The 25,393-nt window shown below is 39.1% G+C and overlaps 3 protein-coding genes across 4 annotated transcripts; 1 reads left to right on the plus strand and 2 right to left on the minus strand.

Moving 5' to 3' along the window:
* Window positions 1-591: 591 nt before the first annotated feature.
* alg1 (ALG1 chitobiosyldiphosphodolichol beta-mannosyltransferase) lies at window positions 592-24,581 on the plus strand. Of its 2 annotated transcripts, none has more exons than XM_042393316.1 (13): window positions 592-927; window positions 6,442-6,519; window positions 17,956-18,059; window positions 19,364-19,512; window positions 19,668-19,757; window positions 20,043-20,156; window positions 21,323-21,444; window positions 21,705-21,743; window positions 21,843-21,902; window positions 22,002-22,112; window positions 22,397-22,511; window positions 23,220-23,295; window positions 24,035-24,581. In XM_042393316.1, the coding sequence occupies exons 1-13, from the start codon at window positions 636-638 to the stop codon at window positions 24,164-24,166; spliced, it is 1,482 nt and encodes a 493-aa protein (XP_042249250.1). In that variant the 5' UTR covers window positions 592-635; the 3' UTR covers window positions 24,167-24,581. The 2 variants fall into 2 exon arrangements, with proteins under 2 accessions (XP_042249250.1, XP_042249249.1); XM_042393315.1 differs by lacking the exons at window positions 17,956-18,059; window positions 19,364-19,512; window positions 19,668-19,757; ... (6 more) ...; window positions 23,220-23,295; window positions 24,035-24,581 and adding exons at window positions 6,620-6,723; window positions 8,015-8,163; window positions 8,324-8,413; ... (6 more) ...; window positions 11,907-11,982; window positions 12,747-13,293.
* LOC121884470 (tripartite motif-containing protein 16-like) lies at window positions 3,125-4,889 on the minus strand. Its single transcript, XM_042393309.1, has one exon. The coding sequence runs from the start codon at window positions 4,805-4,807 to the stop codon at window positions 3,137-3,139; it is 1,671 nt and encodes a 556-aa protein (XP_042249243.1). The 5' UTR covers window positions 4,808-4,889; the 3' UTR covers window positions 3,125-3,136.
* On the minus strand, window positions 14,546-16,314 carry LOC121884469 (tripartite motif-containing protein 16-like). The gene has a single exon (XM_042393308.1). It carries the CDS (start codon window positions 16,234-16,236, stop codon window positions 14,563-14,565), a length of 1,674 nt encoding a protein of 557 aa, XP_042249242.1. The 5' UTR covers window positions 16,237-16,314; the 3' UTR covers window positions 14,546-14,562.
* Window positions 24,582-25,393: the final 812 nt, after the last annotated feature.

Consider the following 25,393-nt stretch of genomic DNA (forward strand, 5'->3'; position numbering starts at 1 on the left):
TTTACTAATGCAGAAAACAGTAATAAATGCTTTGGATACAAGCAACAGAGACACAGAACACAGCACAAGATGCACATGAATAATAATAATAATAATAATAACCATTGTAATAATGAGTAAGACTGTTATTGAAGGGAAAAGAAAAGATATTTTGAAGAAAGCACACAGTTTTAGGGGTTTAATAAATCTATGATCCCTTTAGGTTTGGTTTATGTATTGTTTGAAATCTAATTTTAAAATCAATTAAGGCTTCTTATCACCTATATTGTACTGTAAATACACTGTCAGAGAGAAATCAGAATAATAATGACAAACAGAGTGGTTGAGTGCTTAATTATTTGAATACTGACATTTTATTTCTGAAATACCCGAACACGGGTTTTCTTTCTTCTTTAAAAAAAACAACAAACTTTTACTAACAAGATAAAAAAAATACTTATTAAATTATACTGTTTTTGTTCTGAACTGCAGACTTTATAAAAAACAAACAGCACATCGTTATAATAATGAAAAATAGACAGAAATGTGAGAAAGAATATCTCGTTGGACCTGAACGCATCATAAAGTCTGCGGTCCCTTTAAATCTGAAGCTCCTCCCCCTCTGTGAGCCACGTCATAACAAATCACAAACAGACATGGCGGCGCGCTGCATCTGCACGGCTTTGCTGGCAGTTTTTGCGCTAATTTCGGCGTTTTTAGCGATATTTTATGCGACAGGTTCAGATGTCACGTGTCCGGCGGTGTCTCTGGCCGTTGTAACCGGGCTGGTGTCGCTGTGGTTGCGGAGGTTGCGGGAGCGGGACGCCGGGACCGACCGGCGGGTGTGTGTGCTGGTGTTGGGGGACATCGGTCGCAGTCCTCGGATGCAGTATCACGTCCTGTCGCTCAGCAAACACGGATATCATGTTACTTTTGTCGGATTTTTAGGTAAGAAAGTCTCTTATATCAACCCCAGAAACCTTTAAATGAAGCTGTTAAAGACCAGAAAGTAACTAAGTACATTTACATAAGTACTGCACTGAAGTACAGTTTTGAGGTATTTGTACTTTACTTGAGTATTTCCATGTGATGCTACTTTATACTTCCACTCCACTACATTTCAGAGGGAAATATTGTACTTTCTACTCCACTACATTTATTTGACAGCTTTAGTTACTTTTCAGATGAAGATTTGACACAATTGATAATATAACAAGCTTTTAAAATACAACACATTGTTAAAGATGAAACCAGTGGTTTCCAACCTTTTTGGCTTTTGACGTCTTACAAAAAGCAGTGTGTAGTCGGGGTCACATTTCACATGTCTATGAGTTGTTAACAGCTCCACCAAATAGTGATTTTTCCCTCTAAACTTCTCACATGCTTTCATTTCAATAAATGTTCAAATGATCCAATATTTCACCAAAAATCAAAGATTAGAGAAAAAGTCCAAAAACTGAAAACAGATTTGTGTATCAGAACTTTGTTTTTTCTTCTTTCCTCTCCCATTAATCATCTCACCACCCCTCAGATTTATCTGCTGACCCTTTGGAGGGGCCCGACCCCTAGGTTGGGAACCACTGGACTAAACTAGCTAACTGTATATAAAGTAGTGTAAACTAGCTCCACCTCCAGCAGCTACAACAGTAACATGCTGCTCTAACACTGATGCTTCACTATTAATAATCTAATGATGTCATATATAATAATATATCAGTCAGAGGGACCAAACCACTACTTTTACTGCAATACTTTAACTACATCAAGTTCATAATACTTATGTACTTTTACTGTAGGAGGATTTTTCATGCATGCATGCATTGCTGTATTAGTACTTTTACTTAATTAAAGGATCTGAGAACTTCTTCCATCACTGCTTGAGACTTAAAAACAAGCGTCCAATTACTTTATCCCACTTCTTCATGTAATGTAATTTTTCCTGTTCTGTCGGTAACAATGTCTGTTTGTAAAGCACTTCAAATATCTCAACAGATATTAGGTAGATTACCATGAAGAGGTTGTTTTGACCCAACTGTAGTGTTATTTTTTATTTTATTGTGGGGTTATTTACCCAAACTAAAGTTTGTTACAACAGTTTTTAGCTAAAACCTGAGCTTGTTGTGTGTGACACTGGCTCAAAATATCAGATTGCTACTAGGTAAAGTTAACCCAGTGTTGTGTTGGTACTATATTGACCCAAACTGGGTAAAAATTAATCCCAGTGATTTTTAGTTTGTAGACTCTTATTATTAATTTCTGAAATATCAAATGTAAATGCAGATATTAGATAGCTGTGAGTCTTCTGAGGTCATCTTTTTTTTTTTTTTGTTTAATCACAGTTTAGCACATATCACACGCATACTCCTATACACAGCCACAGGATATCACATCACATCATCTCATCATTTTTAAACATAATATTAATCATCATCATCATCACCAATCTCAACCTACTAACCATAATCTATATAATAATGATACTGATCAACATCGTTATCATCATCATCATCAAAATTCAAAGACAGAAGAAAACACTTTGCTCATTATTGAAAAAAAAACATCTTTATTGATTATGTAAAGCTTCAGATTGTTCACACATCTGATCAGTAAAGTCTGTTAAATGACTCTTGTTCAATGATTTCATGTTTAGATTCACTTCATCCACACAATCAGTTAGTTTAACCCAGAATGTACAAGAACATAATAAATGATTATTATCATGATAATTACAGTTTGATTGTACATTTCTTTATGAATTTACAAAGTGATGAGAACAAAATATCTATGATGAAGGAAGTTCTGCTGTTTTCTCTGTTTAAGAAACAACAGCACACAAATATGTCAATACAAATATGAAACTAACATTTAAAACAAAGTGAAGTTTATATTTTCATCTGAAGAAACGTCAGTGAAGGTAAAAGACGTCATCATGGGCAGTGATAGCCTCCATGGATAAAAACACAGGAAAAAGTGACATTTAAAGAAACTGAAAACATTAAAAGAACAACAAATGAAAAGAAAATAAGTGTTGACAATCCCAGTTTGATTGACAGCTGATCTCTGTGCAGTTCAGAAACACCACAGCAACGAACTCTCAGAAACAATGGAGACAAAAACATGAAGAATTACGACACATGAAGTCTGAAATGACTTCTGTCTATTTGAGTTTACACAACTCAGCTGTGACTCCATAATAAAGCCAAAGTCCAGCATAGAGAGGCTGAGTGAATGTGATCTGGACTCTGTGGAGGAGAGTCATGGTTTCAGAGACGCTGTAGAAGGACAGAATACCTGCTCTGTGATCCAGGTACACTCCTACTCTGGAGGAACCAGGACCTGAGACGGGAGTTGAGATGTTGTTGAACCAAAATGTATAACTGTTAGTCTTACAATCTAACATCCAAGATTTGTCATTAAATCCAAATCCACATTCCTTCGAGATTCCTGCTCTGCTGATATTCTTGTATGCGACTGCTACACCAACTCCTACCCCTCTCCACTCCACCTCCCAGTAACAACGTCCAGTCAGACTCTCTCTACTCAGGACCTGACTCCATACAGTGAATCTGTCTGGGTGACTAGAATAAGACTGTTGTTGACTCATGAATGTTGCTTTTCTGTTCCCCTCAGATAATAACAGATATGTGTTTGCTGTGTTTGGATCCAGTGTGATTTCTTGTTTATATTTTAAGAACTCAGCTCTGGTCTTGGGTTCTGGTTCTGACAGTAAAACGTCCACTTCAGTCACTGTCAGTGAGATGTTTGTCCATTTCTCCTTCAGGATGTCCTGTAGTTGATCTCTGAGCTCTGACACAGCTGCTGTCACATCCTCAAAGTATCTCAGAGGACGGATATTGATGCTGGATGAGTCTGTAGGTTCACTGAGTTGTGACAGTGAGGGGTAGTTGTGTAGAAACTGGATGTGATCCTCTGTGTGTGAGAGCTGCTTCAGTTCAGCGTCTTTCCTCTTCAGCTCAGTGATCTCCTGCTCCAACTTCTCCTGAAGCTCTTTGACTCGACTCACTTCAGTTTCCTGCTGGGATCTGATCTGCTGCTTCACATCAGAGCTTCTTTTCTGGAGGAGACGGATCAGCTCAGTGAAGATCTTCTCACTGTCCTCCACTGCTTTATCAGCAGAGCAACTGACGGCCTTCATCTTCTGTTGAAGCAGCTTCACATCTTCCTCTCTGTCCTGGATTCTCTGCTGGATGTTTTGTCGACTCATCTCGAGCTCTCTCTGCCTCTCAGTCCTTTCTGCTGCAGCTGAGACTGTGACGTGGCCTTTATGTTCATCCATAGTGCAGAGACAACAGATACTCTGCTGATCAGTACGGCAGAACATCTTCATCACCTCATCATGACGAGAGCAGATGTTCTCCTGGAGCTTCTCTGAGGGGTCGACCAGCTTGTGTTTCTTTAATGGAGCTGCATGATAATGAGGCTGGAGGTGTTTCTCACAGTAAGAGGCCAGACACACCAGACAGGACTTGAGGGCTTTCAGCTTCCTCCCAGTGCAGACATCACAGGCCACATCTTCAGGTCCAGCATAGCAGTGATCAGCAGGAGCAGCTTGGAGTCCAGTCTTCTTCAGCTGCTCCACTAAAGCTGCTAACATGGTGCTTTTCACCAGGACAGGCCTCGGTGCGAAGGTCTGTCTGCACTGAGGGCAGCTGTAGATCTTCCTCTGATCCTCTTCATCCCAGTGTGTTTTAATACATCTCATGCAGTAGCTGTGTCCACAGGGAATAGTCACCGGATCCTTCAGTAGATCCAGACAGATCGAACAGCTGATTGTTTCTCGGTCCAGCTGATCTCCTTTCTGCGCCATTTCAGTTCTCAGTGGCAACGACTGTCTGAGTTTCACTTCCTGACAAGTGACACAAGTTTGACAGCTCTTGTGCTACGTTACATGTTTGTTACACCAATCTTCAATCTGTAGATCTGAAGGGGAGGGAACAAGGAAATATGAGCACAGAGTGGAGCTTGTTGTGTTTGAGAGCAGGAAGAAGAGGGAGGGCTTATCAAGTGCTGATTCATTCCAGTTTTTAAGGTTACTGGCTGCTTTCCATTTGGCTAACGTGTCTCCTCGCTTCCCTCACTCACGTCTCAGCTCCTCCCAGCGAGGACGGAGGAATTTAATTCACCTAAAGTGATGTACTCACTCACTCTGGTGTTATTTTGAGGAGACGACAATGACTCCACAACATCTCCACTGTCAAATATGAAGAAGTCAGCTATCAATATGTAGAAAATATTAAATTTAAATATTAAATTGTTAAAATATTGCTTATTTAGTTTGTGACAGTCTGACGTCCTTTTCAGGCTCAGGATGATTTTATAGGAGACGCAGCTGTGTGACGTCATATTTTCCTGAAGGAGCTGAGACGTACTGAAACAGAAAAGAAGAAGAAAAGAGAAGCCTTTTGACTTATGAAGATAAATAAACAAATAGTGTTTTTATGATTAATTCAGATTCAACACACATATCATTTTTATTTTATGAATACATATGAAAAGCTGAAGTTGGTGTTGTCATTCCTCTTCCACAGGTAGTTTACCTGATCTGCTGTATTACAACAACAACCCAACTGTTACTGTCCCAACAGATCAGCTGACAAATCAATAACCAATCAATAACCACATTTGATCAAAGGAATGTTGCTGTCCGGTAAAAAACTTCTGCAGAGGAGACACCTGTGGTTCCGCACTCTAAGCTCCTCCTCTCCTCGTGGTGCATTTAAGGGATCAGAACCATAATGATACATCAACAGAACATCCTCAATGATGGCGGAGGGAAAACCAGGACTCTAAGTCCCACTTTATTAGAAGAAACAACAGCACACAAATACATCAATACAAACATGAAACTAATATTTAGAACAAAGACAAGTTTATATTTTAATCTGAAGAAACGTCAGTGAAGGTAAAAGACGTCATCATGAGCAGCGATAGCCTCCATGGATAAAAACACACAGGAAGAAGTGACATTTAAAGAAACTCAAAACATTAAAAGAACAACAAATGAAAAGAAGAAAAGTGTTGATAATCCCAGTTTGATTGACAGCTGATCTCTGTGCAGTTCAGAAACACCACAGCAACGAGAAAAATGATACTAATGATTAGAAATGACGAATCAGTTTCCAAAATAGTTGGCGATTAATTGTCTAACTCGACTAATCGATTAATAGACTAATCAGTGCAGCTCTAAATAAAAGGAACAGTAATTTATAAGATACTGTGTGTTTTTTTTATTGCATTTCATAAGAAGGTTACACAAATACACAGTAAATTACAGCCGACTGGATCCTTTTCCTTGAAAACTCAGTGCTGCGTCAACAGCAGTTCAACATATGAACTGAAAAGTTAAAACAGAAATGACTGATATAAACAATCTTTTTAACATCTCACATGAGTTATGCTGTAAAAGTGATGAATGTTTTCTCCGAAATTTTCTCCTTTCAGACACCAAACCTCATCAAGACGTGCTGAGAGAGGAGAAGATAAAAATAGTCTCCATAGCAGAGGTGAAAGGAGTTCAAGGTAACTGGTTCAGTGTTTCTGTGTTTTGTCTTCTTTGGAGTTTTTGTTGGTTATTCAGTGTTTGTTGCTGTTCACATAAAGTGTTTTGTTGCTTTTCCAGTTGGACCAAAAGTCCTCACGTATGTGACGAAGGTGATGGTTCAGTCTCTGCAGCTTCTTCATGTGCTGCTGAAGATGGAGCTGCAGTCTCATATTCTGATGCAGGTTTGTCTCATCCTGATAGAAGAAGAGTATCAGTGAAAAAGGCTCAACCGGAGTTCTTGCTGCTGACCATTAATGCAAAACAGGTTGTAATGTTTTATGTTTCTCTTTGTGTTTTCATACAAGTATCTTATCAGGAGTTTGATTATTTCAGGGTGTTGTTTACCAGTGAGGGTGAGATGAAGCATGGATTTATGGTAGATACAGACTTCATTTGAACTTTAAATGAGTCATGAGACTTTATGAATTTACATGTTTTTTCTATCTTTTATTGTTTTTGAGATATTAGAGTTTGACTTTTAAAGTGTTTTCTTGCTCCTCCTGTGATTTTATAATGAGTGTGTATTGCGGAATGTTTCACAGCACTGAGGGAGTGACATCACCAGGAGCAGTTGGAGAGGAGGATTTTAAAGTACACCTCTTGTGAAATATCCTCATAAATCCCATTACTTTAGCCAAATCTTACATTAAAATTCATATTTTATTAGGAAATTTCGTGGCGAATCCACTGATGCAGGTTTGAAAGTAGTCAGACTTATAGTTTAGATGTCAGAAGCCTCTGTTTGACACAAAGCTCATGCCTCCCCATTGGTTTACATTGTAAGGTGTGATGTGGCGCTGCAACTTTCAGGGCTTATGAAATCCAAACCGTTCAAGTTATTGCAAAGTTTTTAACAACTTTTTTTCAGCACAGTGTCATAAGTCATCTATTAAAGTTTGAAGCCGATACCATTAACACCCTCGGAGGAGATAGCGTTTGTTTTGGGGCCAAAATTGGGGCAAAGTCTTATTTTGAAAGGCTAATTGTGGACTTCCTGTTACATTTAGGTCAGGGGTGTCGGCATAGGATTTGTAGGTCTTGATGAGATGAATAATTGAGTTTTGGTTTGATCTTTCTACGACATTCCGACATTCCGACCATTTTAGTTACATAGGTGGCGCTAGAGAGCACATTTTGGCACTTTGGGGTAAATTTTTACATTTTATCAAATTTTTCACCAGACCTGATGTGCATGCCAAATTTGGTGAGTTTTTGAGCATGTTTAGGGGGTCAAATTTAGGGTTTAAGTGGCGTAATAATAAAGAAAGAAAGAAAGAAACAAACACACGAAAAACAATAGGATCCTCGCCCTTAGGCCTCTGCCTTTTGGACTCGGTCCCTAATAAATATTGTTAGATTGCAGTGGTTTTACAGTAGAGTGTTTACTGTGTTTACACATTTACTGTGAACCACTCGGTTGACTTTCTTGCGGATGTCTCTGTGCTAATGGGAACGTTTGTGTTTGTATCCCAGAATCCTCCAGGTTTGCCCGGCATCGCAGTGTCCTGGCTCGTGTGCGTCCTGCGCGGCAGCAGATTCGTCATCGACTGGCACAACTACGGCTACACCATCATGTCCCTGAGCCACGGATCCACACACCCGGTGGTCCGCCTGGCAAAGTGGTCAGTAAACCAAGACTGTCTGTGGTTGTTATCTTGAGTCTCAGAGTATTTATCCAACGTTTTATAGGAAATACATTCTTTGTTATATAATTTCTGGCTTTCTGATGTATTTAAGGGGCCTAAAAGATTTGCTGCTGACTCTGTTCTGGTTGTCTTTCAGGTACGAACACTTCTTCGGCCCTCTGGCCTCTCACAACCTGTGTGTTACAAACGCCATGAAGGACGACTTGCAGAAAAACTGGGGCATCAAGTATGATTTTGTTTTTCACTTATCATGTTGTGCAGCTATGTACAACAACATTTAATACTTACAGCAAATTTGATCATAATCTGTTGAGATATCCTCCTCTGGACCAAAGAGTGGCACCAACAGACCGACCACCGTCAATGAAAACACTCTGGACCAAAAATATAAACATAAAGGACATAAAAAGAACATAAAACCCTTGAAAATGTCTGAATTATTCAGGAGATTATAGCTATTAAACCTCATTTATAGTCTTAGTTAACATGAGGCACAGTGAAGAGCGTCAGTGTTGACTGTCTGATGTTTGCAGGGCGACCACGCTGTACGACAGACCAGCCGCCATTTTCAGAGAGACTCCACTGAAACTGCAGCACGAACTCTTCATCAGACTGGCCGACACTCATCCTCAGTTCAAACACAGCGGGTGAGTGATTAAAAAAGAGAAAGATGACATAATTACTTCATATTCATCTATTAAAGTGTCACCAACAACGTATGTTGTCATGGAAACATCTCAGTCACTGAGTATCCTTTAAAAAAAAGTTCCAAAAATCACTTGACTTTTGTTCAGTTCATCATTTTTTAAAATACATTTTCTCTCCTTCTGTATCAAACATTGTTTTAAAACTGTTCTGCTTTATTTGACAGTTTAGTTCAGATCCCAGATTTTGCAACAGATACATGTTCCTACATGTGTCCAAAGTGAAATCCAGAATATTTTCATTTTACGTAACAGTGGACTCATTCAGTGGGTTTAAAATGAAATATTTAGCTTGTTGCAGACTTTATATGTGTAACAACCTGAGAGGAAGATTATCCAGTTACTAAAAGATCATAAAGAGGACTGATTTTATGTTACGCTGCTGTTTCTTTTAATATTTGCCTCAAGCTCAAGTTTATTTGTATCATTTAATATTATTTCAAAGTGCTTTACAGAGTGATAGAACAGTAGAAAATAAGTTATAACAAAACAACATTAACAAGTGCATCCAAACAGAATGACAGGGTGTCATACTGAAAGATAACCACAGGGGGGCGTTCTTAAAATTGGTACCCAAAACAAGCACAGTCCACAAGCGGGGAAGCATCTACTGCGCCATATATTGGCGGGTGATTATGTTTTCGTGCACGACCTACCTCAGGCCACCGGTAGATGTCGCCACTGCGCACACCTAACAATTGATACCCTCATTAAAAACAGACACACACACACAACTAATTAAAAGCTAAATTAAATAAAAATGTCTTCAGTTTATTTTTAAAGAAGACAGTGTTGGTGCAGAGCTCAGTTTAGCAGGCAGGATGTTCAGCTGAAATCTGCCCAGTTGATAAACTGGGAGCATGTTGGATATCTAACCTGGAACCAGACCAGTCAGTGCTTCTGTAGATCAGGACCGAAGCTTTAAAGGATTTAAAGGATCCTAATTAGCTTCTGCAAAGTGCAAATTTCACACAAAAACAGCAACAAACAACAATTTAAAATCACATTAATCAATAAAACAAGAAAAAGCTGAACAAGCCAAACACAGAGATCAAAAATAATCGATATAACTTGACATAAAACTTAGAATAAAGATGTCGTGTGTCTCCAGGTGTGAGGATGAGGACGGTGGGGTGGAGAGGACAATCTTCTCAGTTCGTGACCTCACTGATGACACGGTGACGTTGAGGGCGGAGCGACCGGCGCTGCTGATCAGCAGCACCAGCTGGACAGGTGGATAACATACATACTGTATGATCATAAACACACGCGTGTATATTATGTATGTTGTGGATCATTTATATGAGATAGAAATCAAACGTCTTGATGAAGATGATTAGTTACAGTGGATTGTAAGAAATGACAACATGGCCGCTGAGAATCTGTTCTGATAAACTAACAGGTGTGGATTAACCAGTATAACCAGACACATGTGACTGGTTATACTGGTGTGTTGATCTGTTTAATAATCAGATTTCACTTTCTCTCCACAGAGGATGAAGATTTCTCCATCCTGCTGAAGGCTCTTGAAGGTACCAGAGGTTTTTATACTGAAACTAAACTAAGAACAAATGATATAAAATAAAATATGTTTCATCAGTTTTCATCTGTGATCTGTTTGTTTTCAACAGAATATGAAGATTTCATTAAAGGAGGAGCTTCTTTACCATCACTAGTCTGTGTGATCACAGGTGATCCTCTGCTGCCTCACATGTTGTCTGACTGTCAAATGGTCTTCAGTGGTTTATATATATATGTGTGTGTGTGTGTGTGTGTGTGTGTCTGTGTGCAGGTAAGGGTCCTCAGAAGGAACACTACAAGAAGCTGATCGACTCTCTGCATTTACAACATGTGAAGATCTGCACTCCCTGGCTGGAGGCAGAAGACTATCCAGTCTTATTAGGTAAGACTGACACACACACACTGTGTGTTACTTTATGATGTCATCGCACGTCTCTGTGTGTATCTGACAGAGTTTTAACCTCTTAACCACCAAAGATAACAATTATTTTGTTCTTTAACAAGCAGTAAAGTCAGAGAAAACGATGCTTAAACACACACAGCCTCCTCAAAATGGATTTTCACCTCATAATGTCATAAAAGAAAAATAAATTCTTGCTGCGCCTGATCAGCCCGGTGTGTGTGTGTGTGTGTGTGTGTGTGTTTGTGTGTGTACATGTGTGTCCTCCAGGTTCAGCAGATCTGGGTGTTTGTCTCCACAAGTCGTCCAGCGGTCTGGATCTGCCCATGAAGGTGGTGGACATGTTTGGCTGCTGCCTGCCCGTCTGTGCAATCCACTTCAACTGGTGAGCAGCGTGCAGGAAGTGACAAAATACACAAAATACACAAACATAACTCAACATGACATCAGCCAAGTTTTCATCCAAGTGTAGCTCAAAGTCTAAACTAACTTCCAGAAAGTTCTTAATCTGGAGAATTAGCGCCACCAACTGTTTATTTTGATGAACCAACTCTTAATATTCACAGAACAGAAGTGGATGGAAACAAACATTTATTTGCATTTTCTTTGCAGATTTACAGTTAAATTGACTTTACAGTTTACTTCCCTCTGGGTCAAAACAAGAGGATTCACACCTGCCAGATATAATAAATGATTAAGGTCTGAGATCAGTCGGCTAGATAGATACAGCAGTTGTCATTTCATCAAAGTCGATGGTTGCCGGATAAAAATGAGAAGCTGCTTTTGTTTATTTGTGTTTGAAATGAAGAACCCATTGATTCAAAAACGTACTAAGAATTTTAAAGGTAAATCTGACACATTATCAGTATAAACTGTGTAGGAACAGGAAGTGAACTGAAAGGATCAGAAAAACAGTCAAATATCTGCGTTCAGTGAAGGTTTTCAGCTCAAATTCTCCCTTAAATTACAGTATTGAAGATTCTCCCTGAGACTCTGGGAACAAACTGATCTGTGGGAGCTGAGACGGAAACTTTAATGTATCTGAAATACTGAAATGTGTGAACTGAAGCTGACACAGAAGTCTTTCTCCTCAGTTTACATGAGCTGGTGAAACACGAGGAGAACGGACTGATCTTCAGAGACTCTCAGGAGCTGGTCGACCAGCTGAAGGTGAGACGTTTACAGTCGGCTTTATAACAGGATGGTTTTCACATGCAGGGACTTTGCTTTGTTGTTGTGGTGCAGAACAGTTTAAATATATAAAGAAAGAAAAAATACAAGTACTGAACATGTCAAGACATCATCAGTAGAATCAAGAAATACAATAAGATAGAAATTTACAATAAAAATATTTAATATATATGTGTTTGAAAGAGAAAAGATGAACATGTGCTGCAACTATTGATTACTGTCCTTAATTTGACAATTATTTGGTGAGGTCCTCAGGTAAATCATGTTTAGTCTGGTTGATTTTTTTATACATTTTTATTATTTCTAATATCCAATTTTAAATCATATTGTCAACTATTTAGCCCCTACTGTAATAACTCTGCTTCATTACAACCAACTACAGGATCAATAGTTAGTAAAATGTTTAAAAGTTTAATGGGAATTTGTCTTATTATACATCAGATTATTCATGTGTCTCACCTGCACGTGTGGTGGTGGATTCATAAATACGAAATGGTTTCTACAAAGTGACCTAATCAATAACCCTCGTTCTGGAAGCAGATGTGATACCTTTCAGATTTTAAAGGTTGTCTGTGGAGTTTAGTTTTAAATTATTGTTCAAGAGTTTAACAGACAAAAAACTAAAATTTGCTCAAACACACAACTGTCAACACATTCTGATTCAAATTTCACTGAGTTCTGGTTGGTGCGTTTAATCACACATTTGATATTAAGTAGTTTTTGGTGTGTTTGTGTGTTTTCAGTCTCTGCTGTCAGAGTTTCCCAGTTCAGAGGGCAGACTGGGTGCGTTCAGGAGGAACCTCCGGTCCAGCAGAGGGCAGCGCTGGGACGACAACTGGGACCAGAACGTGCTGCCTCTGATCACCGCTCCGTGACACATGATGGGATGTTTAAGGACCAATATCTTCAGACTATAAAACATCTAAAAATGGACCACGTGTTTCCTTCTTGAGAACAGTAAAGTGTTAATTCAACCACTAACATTTGCTGGGATGGTTTTAAGTTTGGACAGAACAACAGAAAGTGACACACAGATGAACAGCAGAGAAGTCATGTTAGAATATTTCAGATAGAAGAAAGTAGGTACATCTGTTGTTTAATGTCTTGAAGGTGGAGGATTCTGTCGGAGCAGACGGGACGATGAGGTGAAGGAATCTGTGATTTCTCCACCTGAACAAAAACCTTTTTTTCCTTCCAGTGGTTTTTTTCCTACTTCAGAGCACTTGAATGTATAAAAACACTTTGATATGATGTACATTTGTAAATAAAATCTTTATTGTGCTACAGACAGTGATATACTGAGTACTGCACTTATGTTCCATCTCACGGCTCATTTTATAGATTAATATTTTACACATAAAAGTCATTTTATAAAAATGCTGTTATAGATGAGACCACTGGTCTACCCTCAGGATCCAGATGTTCCCTTTGATACACTGACTAATCTATCTCAACATATATTAGATGTATTACCATGAAGAGGTTGTTTTGACCCAGTTTTAGTGTTCGTTTTATTTTATTGTTGGGTTATTCGCCCAAACTAAAGCTTGTTATAATCTGTTATAACAGTTTTTAGCTAAAACCTGAGCTTGTTGTGTGTGACAATGGCTCAAAATAACATATTGCTACAAGGTAAAGTTAACTCAGTGTTGTGTTGGTGTTATATTGACGCAAACTGGGTAAAAATTAAACCCAGTGATTTTTAGTTTGTAGACTCTTAGTATTAATTTCTGAAATATCAAATGTAAATGCAGATGAAGATGAAAACAAATATGAATCTAAGCTAGCTGTGAGTGTCATCATTTTTAATAGTAATCATCATATCATCATCGTCACCAATGTCAATCTACTAATAATAATTTATATAATAATAATAATGGTCAACATCAACATCATTATCATTCATCAGAAAAATTCAAAGACAGAAGAAAACACTTTGCTCACTGTTGAAAAAAAAATCTTTGTTGATTATGTAAAGCTTCAGATTGTTCACACATCTGATCAGTAAAGTCTGTTAAATGACTCTCGTTCAATGATTTCATGTTTAGATTCACTTCATCCACACAATCAGGTAGTTTAACCCAGAATGTACAAGAACATAATAAATGATTATTATCATGATAATTACAGTTTGATTGTACATTTCTTTATGAATTTACAAAGTGATGAGAACAAAAAATCTATGATGAAGGAAGTTCTGCTGTTTTCTCTGTTTAAGAAACAACAGCACACAAATACATCAAAACAAACATGAAACTAACATTTAGAACAAAGAGAAGTTTATATTTTCATCTGAAGAAACGTCAGTGAAGGTAAAAGACGTCATCATGGGCAGTGATAACCTCCATGGATAAAAACACACAGGAAAAAGTGACATTTAGATAAACTGAAAACATTAAAAGAACAACAAATGAAAAGTGTTGACAATCCCAGTTTGATTGACAGCTGATCTCTGTGCAGTTCAGAAACATCACAGCAACGAGCTCTCAGAAACAATGGAGACAAAAACATGAAGAATTAGAACAAAATCTGACACATGAAGTCTGAAATGACTTCTGTCTATTTGAGTTTACAGAACTCAGCTGTGTCTCCATAATCATAAAGCCGAAGTCCAGCATAGAGAGGCTGAGTGAATGTGGTCTGGACTCTGTGGAGGAGAGTCATGGTTTCAGAGACGCTGTAGAAGGACAGAATACCTGCTCTGTGATCCAGGTACACTCCTACTCTGGAGGAACCAGGACCTGAGACGGGAGTTGAGATGTTGTTGAACCAAAATGTATAACTGTCAGTGTGACAATTTAACATCCAAGATTTGTCATTGAATCCAAATCCACATTCATCTGAGTCTCCTGATCTGCTGATATTCTTGTATGCGACTGCTACACGAACTCCTACCCCTCTCCACTCCACCTCCCAGTAACAACGTCCAGTCAGACTCTCTTTACTCAGGACCTGACTCCATACAGTGAATCTGTCTGGGTGACAAGAATAAGACTGTTTTTGTCTCATGAATGTTGCTTTTCTGTTCCCCTCAGATAATAACAGACATTTGTATGCTGTGTTTGGATCCAGTGTGATTTCTTGTTTATATTTTAAGAATCCAGCTCTGGTCTTGGGTTCTGGTTGTGGCAGTAAAACGTCCACTTCAGTCACTGTCAGTGAGATGTTTGTCCATTTCTCCCTCAGGATGTCCTGTAGTTGATCTCTGAGCTCTGACACAGCTGCTGTCACATCCTCAAAGTGTCTCAGAGGACGGACGTTGATGCTGGATGAGTCTGTAGATGCACTGAGTTGTGACAGTGAGGGGTAGTTGTGTAGAAACTGGATGTGATCCTCTGTGTGTGAGAGCTGCTTCAGTTCAGCGTCTTTCCTCTTCAGCTCAGTGATCTCCTGCTCTAGCTTCTCCTGAAGCTCTTTGACTCGACTCACTTCAGTTTCCTGCTGGGATCTGATCTGCTGCTTCACATCAGAGCTTCTTTTCTGGATGAGACGGATCAGCTCAGTGAAGATCTTCTCACTGTCCTCCACTGCTTTATCAACAGAGCGACTGACGGCCTTCACCTCCTGTTGAAGCAGCTTCACATCTTTCTCTCTGTCCTGGATTCTCTGCTGGATGTTTTGTCGACTCACCTCGAGCTCTCTCTGCCTCTCAGTCCTTTCTGCTGCAGCTGAGACTGTGTCGTGGCCTTTATGTTCATCCATAGTGCAGAGATAACAGATACTCTGCTGATCAGTACGGCAGAATATCTTCATCACCTCATCATGACGAGAGCAGATGTTCTCCTGGAGCTTCTCTGAGGGGTCGACCAGCTTGTGTTTCTTTAATGGAGCTGCATCATAATGAGGCTGGAGGTGATTCTCACAGTAAGAGGCCAGACACACCAGACAGGACTTGAGAGCTTTCAGCTTCCTCCCAGTGCAGACATCACAGGCCACATCTTCAGGTCCAGCATAGCAGTGATCAGCAGGAGCAGCTTGGAGTCCAGTCTTCTTCAGCTGCTCCACTAAAGCTGCAAACATGGTGTTTTTCACCAGGACAGGCCTCGGTGCGAAGGTCTGTCTGCACTGAGGGCAGCTGTAGATCTTCCTCTGATCCTCTCCATCCCAGAAGCTTTTAATACAGCTCATGCAGTAGCTGTGTCCACAGGGAATAGTCACCGGATCCTTCAGTAGATCCAGACAGATCGAACAGCTGATTGTTTCTCGATCCAGCTGATCTCCTTTCTGCGCCATTTCAGCTCTCAGTGGCAACGACTGTCTGAGTTTCACTTCCTGACAAGTGAAACAAGTTTGACAGCTCTTGTGCTACGTTACATGTTGGTTACACCCATCTGCAATCTGTAGATCTGAAGGGGAGGGAACAAGGACATGTGTGGACAGAGTGGAGCTTGTTGTGTTTGAGAGCAGGAAGAAGAGGGAGGGCTTATCAAGCGCTGATTCATTCCAGTTTTTAAGGATACTGGCTGCTTTTCATTTGACTAACGTGGCTCCTCGCTTCCCTCACTCACGTCTCAGCTCCTCCCAGCGAGGACAGAGGAATTTAATTCACCTAAAGTGACGTCCTCACTCACTCTGGTGTTATTTTGAGGAGACGACAATGATGCACAGCATCTCCACTGTCAAATATGAAGAAATCAGCTATCAATATGGAGAAATTATTAAATTTAAATATCAAATTGTTAAAATATTGCTTATTTAGTTTGTGATAGTCAGACATCCTGTGATGCAGCTGTGTGACGAGAAGCCTTTTGACTTATGAAGATAAATAAACAAATAGTGTTTCTTATGATTAATTCAGATTCAACACACATGTAATTTTTATTTTTATATATATATGAAAAGCTGAAGTTGGTGATGTCATTCCTCTTCCACAGGTAGTTTACCTGATCTGCTGTATTACAACAACAACCCAACTGTTACTGTCCCAACAGATCAGCTGACAAATCAATAACCACATTAAATCAAAGGTGTGTTGCCATCCGCTAAAAAACTTCTGCAGAGGAGACACCTGTGGTTCCTCGCTCTAAGCTCCTCCTCTCCTCGAGGTGCATTTAAGGGATCAGGACCATAAAAATACATTAACAGAACATCCTCGATGATGGCGGAGGGAAAACCAGGACTCTAAGTCCCACTTTATTAGAAGAAACAACAGCACACAAATACATCAATACAAACATGAAACTAATATTTAAAACAAAGAGAAGTTTATATTTTCATCTGAAGAAACGTCAGTGAAGGTAAAAGACGTCATCACGGCAGCGATAGCCTCCATGGATAAAAACACACAGGAAGAAGTGACATTTAAAGAAACTCAAAACATTAAAAGAACAACAAATGAAAAGAAGAAAAGTGTTGATAATCCCAGTTTGATTGACAGCTGATCTCTGTGCAGTTCAGAAACATCACAGCAACGAGAAAAATGAGATTAATGATTAGAAATGACGAATCAGTTTCCAAAATAGTTGGCGATTAATTGTCTGACTCGACTAATCGATTAATAGACTAATCAGCACAGCTCTAAATAAAAGGAACAGTAATTTATAAGATACTGTGTGTTTTTTTTTATTGCATTTCATAAGAAGGTTACACAAATACACAGTAAATTACAGCCGACTGGATCCTTTTCCTTGAAAACTCAGTACTGCATCAACAGCAGTTCAACATATGAACTGAAAAGCTAAAACAGAAATGACTGATATAAAAAATCTTTTAAACATCTCACGAGTCATGCTGTAAAAGTGATGAATGTTTTCTCTGAAATTTTCTCCTTTCAGACACCAAACCTCATCAAGACGTGCTGAGAGAGGAGAAGATAAAAATTGTCTCCATAGCAGAGGTGAAAGGAGTTCAAGGTAACTGGTTCAGTGTTTCTGTGTTTTGTCTTCTTTGGAGTTTTTGTTGGTTATTCAGTGTTTGTTGCTGTTCACATAAGGTGTTTTGTTGCTTTTCCAGTTGGACCTAAAGTCCTGACGTATGTGACGAAGGTGATGGTTCAGTCTCTGCAGCTTCTTCATGTGCTGCTGAAGATGGAGCTGCAGTCTCATATTCTGATGCAGGTTTGTCTCATCCTGATAGAAGAAGAGTATCAGTGAAAAAGGCTCAACCGGAGTTCTTGCTGCTGACCATTAATGCAAAACAGGTTGTAATGTTTTATGTTTCTCTTTGTGTTTTCATACAAGTATCTTATCAGGAGTTTGATTATTTCAGGGTGTTGTTTACCAGTGAGGGTGAGATGAAGCATGGATTTATGGTAGATACAGACTTCATTTGAACTTTAAATGAGTCACGAGACTTTTACCTACAAATCTTGAATTTACATGTTGTTTCTATGTTTTACTGTTTTTGAGATATTAGAGTATGAGTTTTAAAGTCTTTTCTTGCTCCTCCAGTGATTTTATAATGAGTGTGTATTGCAGAATGTTTCACAGCACTGAGGGAGTGACATCACCAGAAGCAGTTGGAGAGGAGGATTTTAAAGTACACCTCTTGTGAAATATCCTCATAAATCCCATGACTTTGGCCAAATCTTACATTAAAATTCATATTTTAGTAGGAAATTTCATGGCGAATCCATTGATACAGGTTTGAAAGTGGTCAGACTTATAGTTTAGATGTCAGAAGCCTCTGTTTGACACAAAGGTCATGCCTCCCCATTATTTTACATTGTAAGGTGTGATGTGGCACTGCAACTTTCAGGGCTTATAAAATCCAAACCGTTCGAGTTATTACAAAGTTTTTAACAACTTTTTTTCAGCACAGTGTCATAAGTCACCTAATAAAGTTTGAAGCCGATACCATTAACACCCTCGGAGGAGATAGCGTTTGTTTGGGGGCCAAAATTGGGGTAAAGTCTTATTTTGAAAGGCTAATTGTGGACTTCCTGTTACATTTAGGTCAGGGGTGTCTTTGTATGATTTGTAGGTCTTGATGAGATGAATAATTGAGTTTTGGTTTGATCTCTCTACGACATTCCTACGGGCCATGGCGGCCATTTTAGTTACATAGGTGGCGCTAGAGAGCACATTTTGGCACTTTGGGGTTAATTTTTACATTTTATCAAATTTTTCACCAGACCTGATGTGCCTGCCAAATTTGGTGAGTTTTTGAGCATGTTTAGGGGGGCAAATTTAGGGTTTAAGTGGCATAATAATAAAGAAACAAACAAACAAACACACGAAAAACAATAGGATCCTCGCCCTTAGACCTCTGCCTTTTGGGCTCGATACCTAATAAATATTGTTAGATTGCAGTGGTTTTACAGTAGAGTGTCTACTGTGTTTACACATTTACTGTGAACCACTCAGTTGACTTTCTTGCGGACGTCTCTGTGCTAATGGGAACGTTTGTGTTCGTATCCCAGAATCCTCCAGGTTTGCCCGGCATCGCAGTGTCCTGGCTCGTGTGCGTCCTGCGCGGCAGCACATTCGTCATCGACTGGCACAACTACGGCTACACCATCATGTCCCTGAGCCACGGATCCACACACCCGGTGGTCCGCCTGGCAAAGTGGTCAGTAAACCAACACTGTCTGTGGTTGTTATCTTGAGTCTCAGAGTATTTATCGATTATAGGAAATACATTCTTTGTTGTATAATTTCTGGCTTTCTGATGTATTTAAGGGGCCTAAAAGATTTGCTGCTGACTCTGTTCTGGTTGTCTTTCAGGTACGAACACTTCTTCGGCCCTCTGGCCTCTCACAACCTGTGTGTTACAAACGCCATGAAGGACGACTTGCAGAAAAACTGGGGCATCAAGTATGATTTTGTTTTTCACTTATCATGTTGTGCAGCTATGTACAACAACATTTAATAAATATCAGAGCAATCTGTTGAGATATCCTCCTCTGGACCAAAGAGTGGCACCAACAGACCGACCACCGTCAATGAAAACACTCAGGACCAAAAATATAAATATAAAGAACATAAAACCCTTCAAAATGTCTGAATTATTCAGGAGATTAAAGCTATTGAACCATTTATAGTCTTAGTTAACATGAAGCACAGTGAAGAGCGTCAGTGTTGACTGTCTGATGTTTGCAGGGCGACCACGCTGTACGACAGACCAGCTGCCATTTTCAGAGAGACTCCACTGAAACTGCAGCACGAACTCTTCATCAGACTGGCCGACACTCATCCTCAGTTCAAACACAGCGGGTGAGTGATTAAAAAAGAGAAACATGACATAATTACTTCATATTCATCTATTAAAGTGTCACCAACAATGTATGTTGTCATGGAAACATCTCAGTCACTGAGTATCCTTTAAAAAAAGTTCCAAAAATCACTTGACTTTTGTTCAGTTCATCATTTTCTAAAATACATTTTCTCTCCTTCTGTTTCAAACATTGTTTTAAAACTGTTCTGCTTTATTTGACAGTTAAGTTCAGATCCCAGATTTTGCAACAGATACATGTTCCTACATGTGTCCAAAGTGAAATCCAGAATATTTTCATTTTACGTAACAGTGGACTCATTCAGTGGGTTTAAAATGAAATATTTAGCTTGTTGCAGATTTTATATGTGTAACAACCTGAGAGGAAGATTATCCAGTTACTAAAAGATCATAAAGAGGACTGATTTTATTTTACGCTGCTGTTTCTTTTAATATTTGCCTCAAGCTCAAGTTTATTTGTATCATTTAATATTATTTCAAAGTGCTTTACAGAGTGATAGAACAGTAGAAAATAAGTTATAACAAAACACAACATTAACAAGTGCATCCAAACAGAATGACAGGGTGTCATACTGAAATATAACCACAGGGGGGCGTTCTTAAAATACCCAAAACAAGCACAGTCCACAAGCGGGGAAGCATCTACTGCGCCATATATTGGCGGGTGATTATGTTTTCGTGCACGACCTACCTCAGGCCACCGGTAGATGTCGCCACTGCGCACACCTAACAATTGATACCCTCGTTAAAAACAGACACACACACACAACTAATTAAAAGCTAAATTAAATAAAAATGTCTTCAGTTTATTTTTAAAGAAGATAGTGTTGGTGCAGAGCTCAGTTTAGCAGGCAGGATGTTCAGCTGAAATCTGCCCAGTTGATAAACTGGGAGCGTGTTGGATATCTAACCTGGAACCAGACCAGTCAGTGCTTCTGTAGATCAGGACCAAAGCTTTAAAGGATTTAAAGGATCCTAATTAGCTTCTACAAAGTGCAGATATTCACACAAAAACAGCAACAAACAACAATTTAAAATCACATTAATCAATAAAACAAGAAAAAGCTGAACAAGCCAAACACAGAGATCAAAAATAATCGATATAACTTGACATAAAACTTAGAATAAAGCTGTCGTGTGTCTCCAGGTGTGAGGATGAGGACGGTGGGGTGGAGAGGACAATCTTCTCAGTTCGTGACCTCACTGATGACACGGTGACGTTGAGGGCGGAGCGACCGGCGCTGCTGATCAGCAGCACCAGCTGGACAGGTGGATAACATACATACTGTATGATCATAAACACACGCGTGTATATTATGTATGTTGTGGATCATTTATATGAGATAGAAATCAAACGTCTTGATGAAGATGATTAGTGACAGTGGATTGTAAGAAATGACAACATGGCCGCTTAGAATCTGTTCTGATAAACTAACAGGTGTGGATTAACCAGTATAACCAGACACATGTGACTGGTTATACTGGTGTGTTGATCTGTTTAATAATCAGATTTCACTTTCTCTCCACAGAGGATGAAGATTTCTCCATCCTGCTGAAGGCTCTTGAAGGTACCAGAGGTTTTTATACTGAAACTAAACTGAGAACAAATGATATAAAATAAAATATGTTTCATCAGTTTTCATCTGTGATCTGTTTGTTTTCAACAGAATATGAAGATTTCATTAAAGGAGGAGCTTCTTTACCATCACTAGTCTGTGTGATCACAGGTGATCCTCTGCTGCCTCACATGTTGTCTGACTGTCAAATGGTCTTCAGTGGTTTATATATATATGTGTGTGTGTGTGTGTGTGTGTGTGTGTGTGCAGGTAAGGGTCCTCAGAAGGAACACTACAAGAAGCTGATCGACTCTCTGCATTTACAACATGTGAAGATCTGCACTCCCTGGCTGGAGGCAGAAGACTATCCAGTCTTATTAGGTAAGACTGACACACACACACTGTGTGTTACTTTATGATGTCATCACACGTCTCTGTGTGTATCTGACAGAGTTTTAACCTCTTAACCACCAAAGATAACAATTATTTTGTTCTTTAACAAGCAGTTAAGTCAGAGAAAATGATTCTTACACACACAAACAGCCTCCTCAAAATGGATTTTCACCTCATAATGTCATAAAAGAAAAATAAATTCTTGCCACACCTGATCAGCCCGGTGTGTGTGTGTGTGTGTGTGTGTTTGTGTGTACATGTGTGTCCTCCAGGTTCAGCAGATCTGGGTGTTTGTCTCCACAAGTCGTCCAGCGGTCTGGATCTGCCCATGAAGGTGGTGGACATGTTTGGCTGCTGCCTGCCCGTCTGTGCAATCCACTTCAACTGGTGAGCAGCGTGCAGGAAGTGACAAAATATACAAAATACACAAACATAACTCAACGTGACATCAGCCAAGTTTTCATCCAAGTGTAGCGCAAAGTCTAAACTAACTTCCAGAAAGTTCTTAATCTGGAGAATTAGCGCCACCAACTGTTTATCTTGATGAACCAACTCTTAATATTCACAGAACAGAAGTGGATGGAAACAAGCATCATTTGCATTTTCTTTGCAGATTTACAGTTAAATTGACTTTACAGTTTACTTCCCTCTGGGTCAAAACAAGAGGATTCACACCTGCCAGATATAATAAATGATTAAGGTCTGAGATCAGTCGGCTAGATAGATACAGCAGTTGTCATTTCATCAAAGTCGATGGTTGCCGGATAAAAATGAGAAGCTGATTTTGTCTATTTGTGTTTGAAATGAAGAACCCATTGTTTCAAAAACGTAGTAAGAATTTTAAAGGTAAATCTGCCACATTATGAGTATAAACTGTGCAAGAACAGGAAGTGAACTGAAAGGATCAGAAAAACAGTCAAATATCTGCGTTCAGTGAAGGTTTTCAGCTCAAATTCTCTCTTAAATTACAGTTTTGAAGATTCTCCCTGAGACTCTGGGAACAAACTGATCTGTGGGAGCTGAGACGGAAACTTTAATGTATCTGAAATACTGAAATGTGTGAACTGAAGCTGACACAGAAGTCTTTCTCCTCAGTTTACATGAGCTGGTGAAACACGAGGAGAACGGACTGATCTTCAGAGACTCTCAGGAGCTGGTCGACCAGCTGAAGGTGAGACGTTTACAGTCGGCTTTAGAACAGGATGGTTTTCACATGCAGGGACTTTGCTTTGTTGTTGTGGTGCAGAACAGTTTAAATATACAAAGAAAGAGAAAATACAAGTACTGAACATGTCAAGACATCATCAGTAGAATCAAGAAATACAATAAGATAGGCTGTGTGTGTGTAAGCATCGTTTTCTCTGACTTTACTGCTATTGATTACCGTCCTTAATTTGACAATTATTTGGTGAGGTCCTCAGGTAAATCATGTTTAGTCTGGTTGATTTTTTTTATACATTTTTATTATTTCTAATATCCAATTTTAAATCATATTGTCAACTATTTAGCCCCTACTGTAATAACTCTGCTTCATTACAATCAACTACAGGATCAATAGTTAGTAAAATGTTTAAAAGTTTAATGGGAATTTGTCTTATTATACATCAGATTATTCATGTGTCTCACCTGCACGTGTGGTGGTGGATTCATAAATACGAAATGGTTTCTACAAAGTGACCTAATCAATAACCCTCGTTCTGGAGGCAGATGTGACACCTTTCAGATTTTAAAGGATGTCTGTGGAGTTTAGTTTTAAATTATTGTTCAAGAGTTTAACAGACAAAAAACTAAAATTTGCTCAAACACACAACTGTCAACACATTCTGATTCAAATTTCACTGAGTTCTGATTGGTGCGTTTAATCACACATTTGATATTAAGTAGTTTTTGGTGTGTTTGTGTGTTTTCAGTCTCTGCTGTCAGAGTTTCCCAGTTCAGAGGGCAGACTGGGTGCGTTCAGGAGGAACCTCCGGTCCAGCAGAGGGCAGCGCTGGGACGACAACTGGGACCAGAACGTGCTGCCTCTGATCACCGCTCCGTGACACATGATGGGATCTTTAAGGACCAATATCTTCAGACTATAAAACATCTAAAAATGGACCACGTGTTTCCCTCTTGAGAACAGTAAAGTGTTAATTCAACCACTAACATTTGCTGGGATGGTTTTAAGTTTGGACAGAACAACAGAAAGTGACACACAGATGAACAGCAGAGAAGTCGTGTTAGAATATTTCAGATAGAAGAAAGTAGGTACATCTGTTGTTTAATGTCTTGAAGGTGGAGGATTCTGTCGGAGCAGACGGGACGATGAGGTGAAGGAATCTGTGATTTCTCCACCTGAACAAAAACCTTTTTTTCCTTCCAGTGGTTTTTTTCCTACTTCAGAGCACTTGAATGTATAAAAACACTTTGATATGATGTACATTTGTAAATAAAATCTTTATTGTGCTACAGACAGTGATGTACTGAGTACTGCACTTATGTTCCATCTCACGGCTCATTTTATAGATTATTTTACACATAAAACAGTCATTTTATAAAAATGCTGTTATAGATGAGACCACTGGTCTACCCTCAGGATCCAGATGTTCCCTTTGACACACTGACTAATTTAACATCCACTCAGTATATTTCCATCCATCCATTCTACCTGTCAGTGGATTCAAACTCACAAGCAATTACAATAATTCACAAGTATTTTTACAGCAGAATCAGAGGTGTAGTGATGTGTTTAGTTAGGAGGTAGAGAGGGAGGCGTCTCCGTCAGTGTGTTGATCAGTGCTGAGATCCTTTACTGAAGTAAGAGAAGCAATATTGTGATATAAATATACTCATTACAAGTAACTGTAGTGAAAATTTCACATCAGTTAAGTAAAAGCACATAAGTATTAGTCCAGTGTGCCCAGTAACACCACTGAGCAGAACCTTTAAACAGGCCTGACACAAAGAGGGAAATACTACAGCAGCGTACTGCTGCCACCATGACAAAAAATATTTGCTCAGTTTCTAAAAAATTCCTTTCTACATTGTTACAAGATATTTTTCATGTTATGCTGACATATTTCCTCATTATTACTAGATACCAAATTATTCAGTTTTTACATTAACCTTTCTTATTATATCACAAAACCTCTGATATTTCACAAGCCAAATAATGGCCTAAAGAGACAACATTTTAGCCTACATCAGCTAGAAAAAGTGATAATTGCTGGTTTATATGGTATCACAGTCAGAGCAGACGGTCACACTGAGCCTGATTGCATCCTGCT

Source organism: Thunnus maccoyii, chromosome 18 (assembly GCF_910596095.1).
Source record: "Thunnus maccoyii chromosome 18, fThuMac1.1, whole genome shotgun sequence".
NCBI lineage: Eukaryota > Metazoa > Chordata > Actinopteri > Scombriformes > Scombridae > Thunnus > Thunnus maccoyii.

Bases quoted from the DNA above. Each gene is read 5' to 3' on its own strand.
- alg1 (XM_042393316.1), top strand. From the start codon at position 636: ATGGCGGCGCGCTGCATCTGCACGGCTTTGCTGGCAGTTTTTGCGCTA. The intron at 19,758-20,042 runs GTATGATTTTGT...TGATGTTTGCAG, and splicing joins CAGAAAAACTGGGGCATCAA to GGCGACCACGCTGTACGACA. The intron at 21,903-22,001 runs GTGATCCTCTGC...GTGTGTGTGCAG, and splicing joins ACTAGTCTGTGTGATCACAG to GTAAGGGTCCTCAGAAGGAA.
- LOC121884470 (XM_042393309.1), bottom strand. From the start codon at position 4,807: ATGGCGCAGAAAGGAGATCAGCTGGACCGAGAAACAATCAGCTGTTCG.
- LOC121884469 (XM_042393308.1), bottom strand. From the start codon at position 16,236: ATGGCGCAGAAAGGAGATCAGCTGGATCGAGAAACAATCAGCTGTTCG.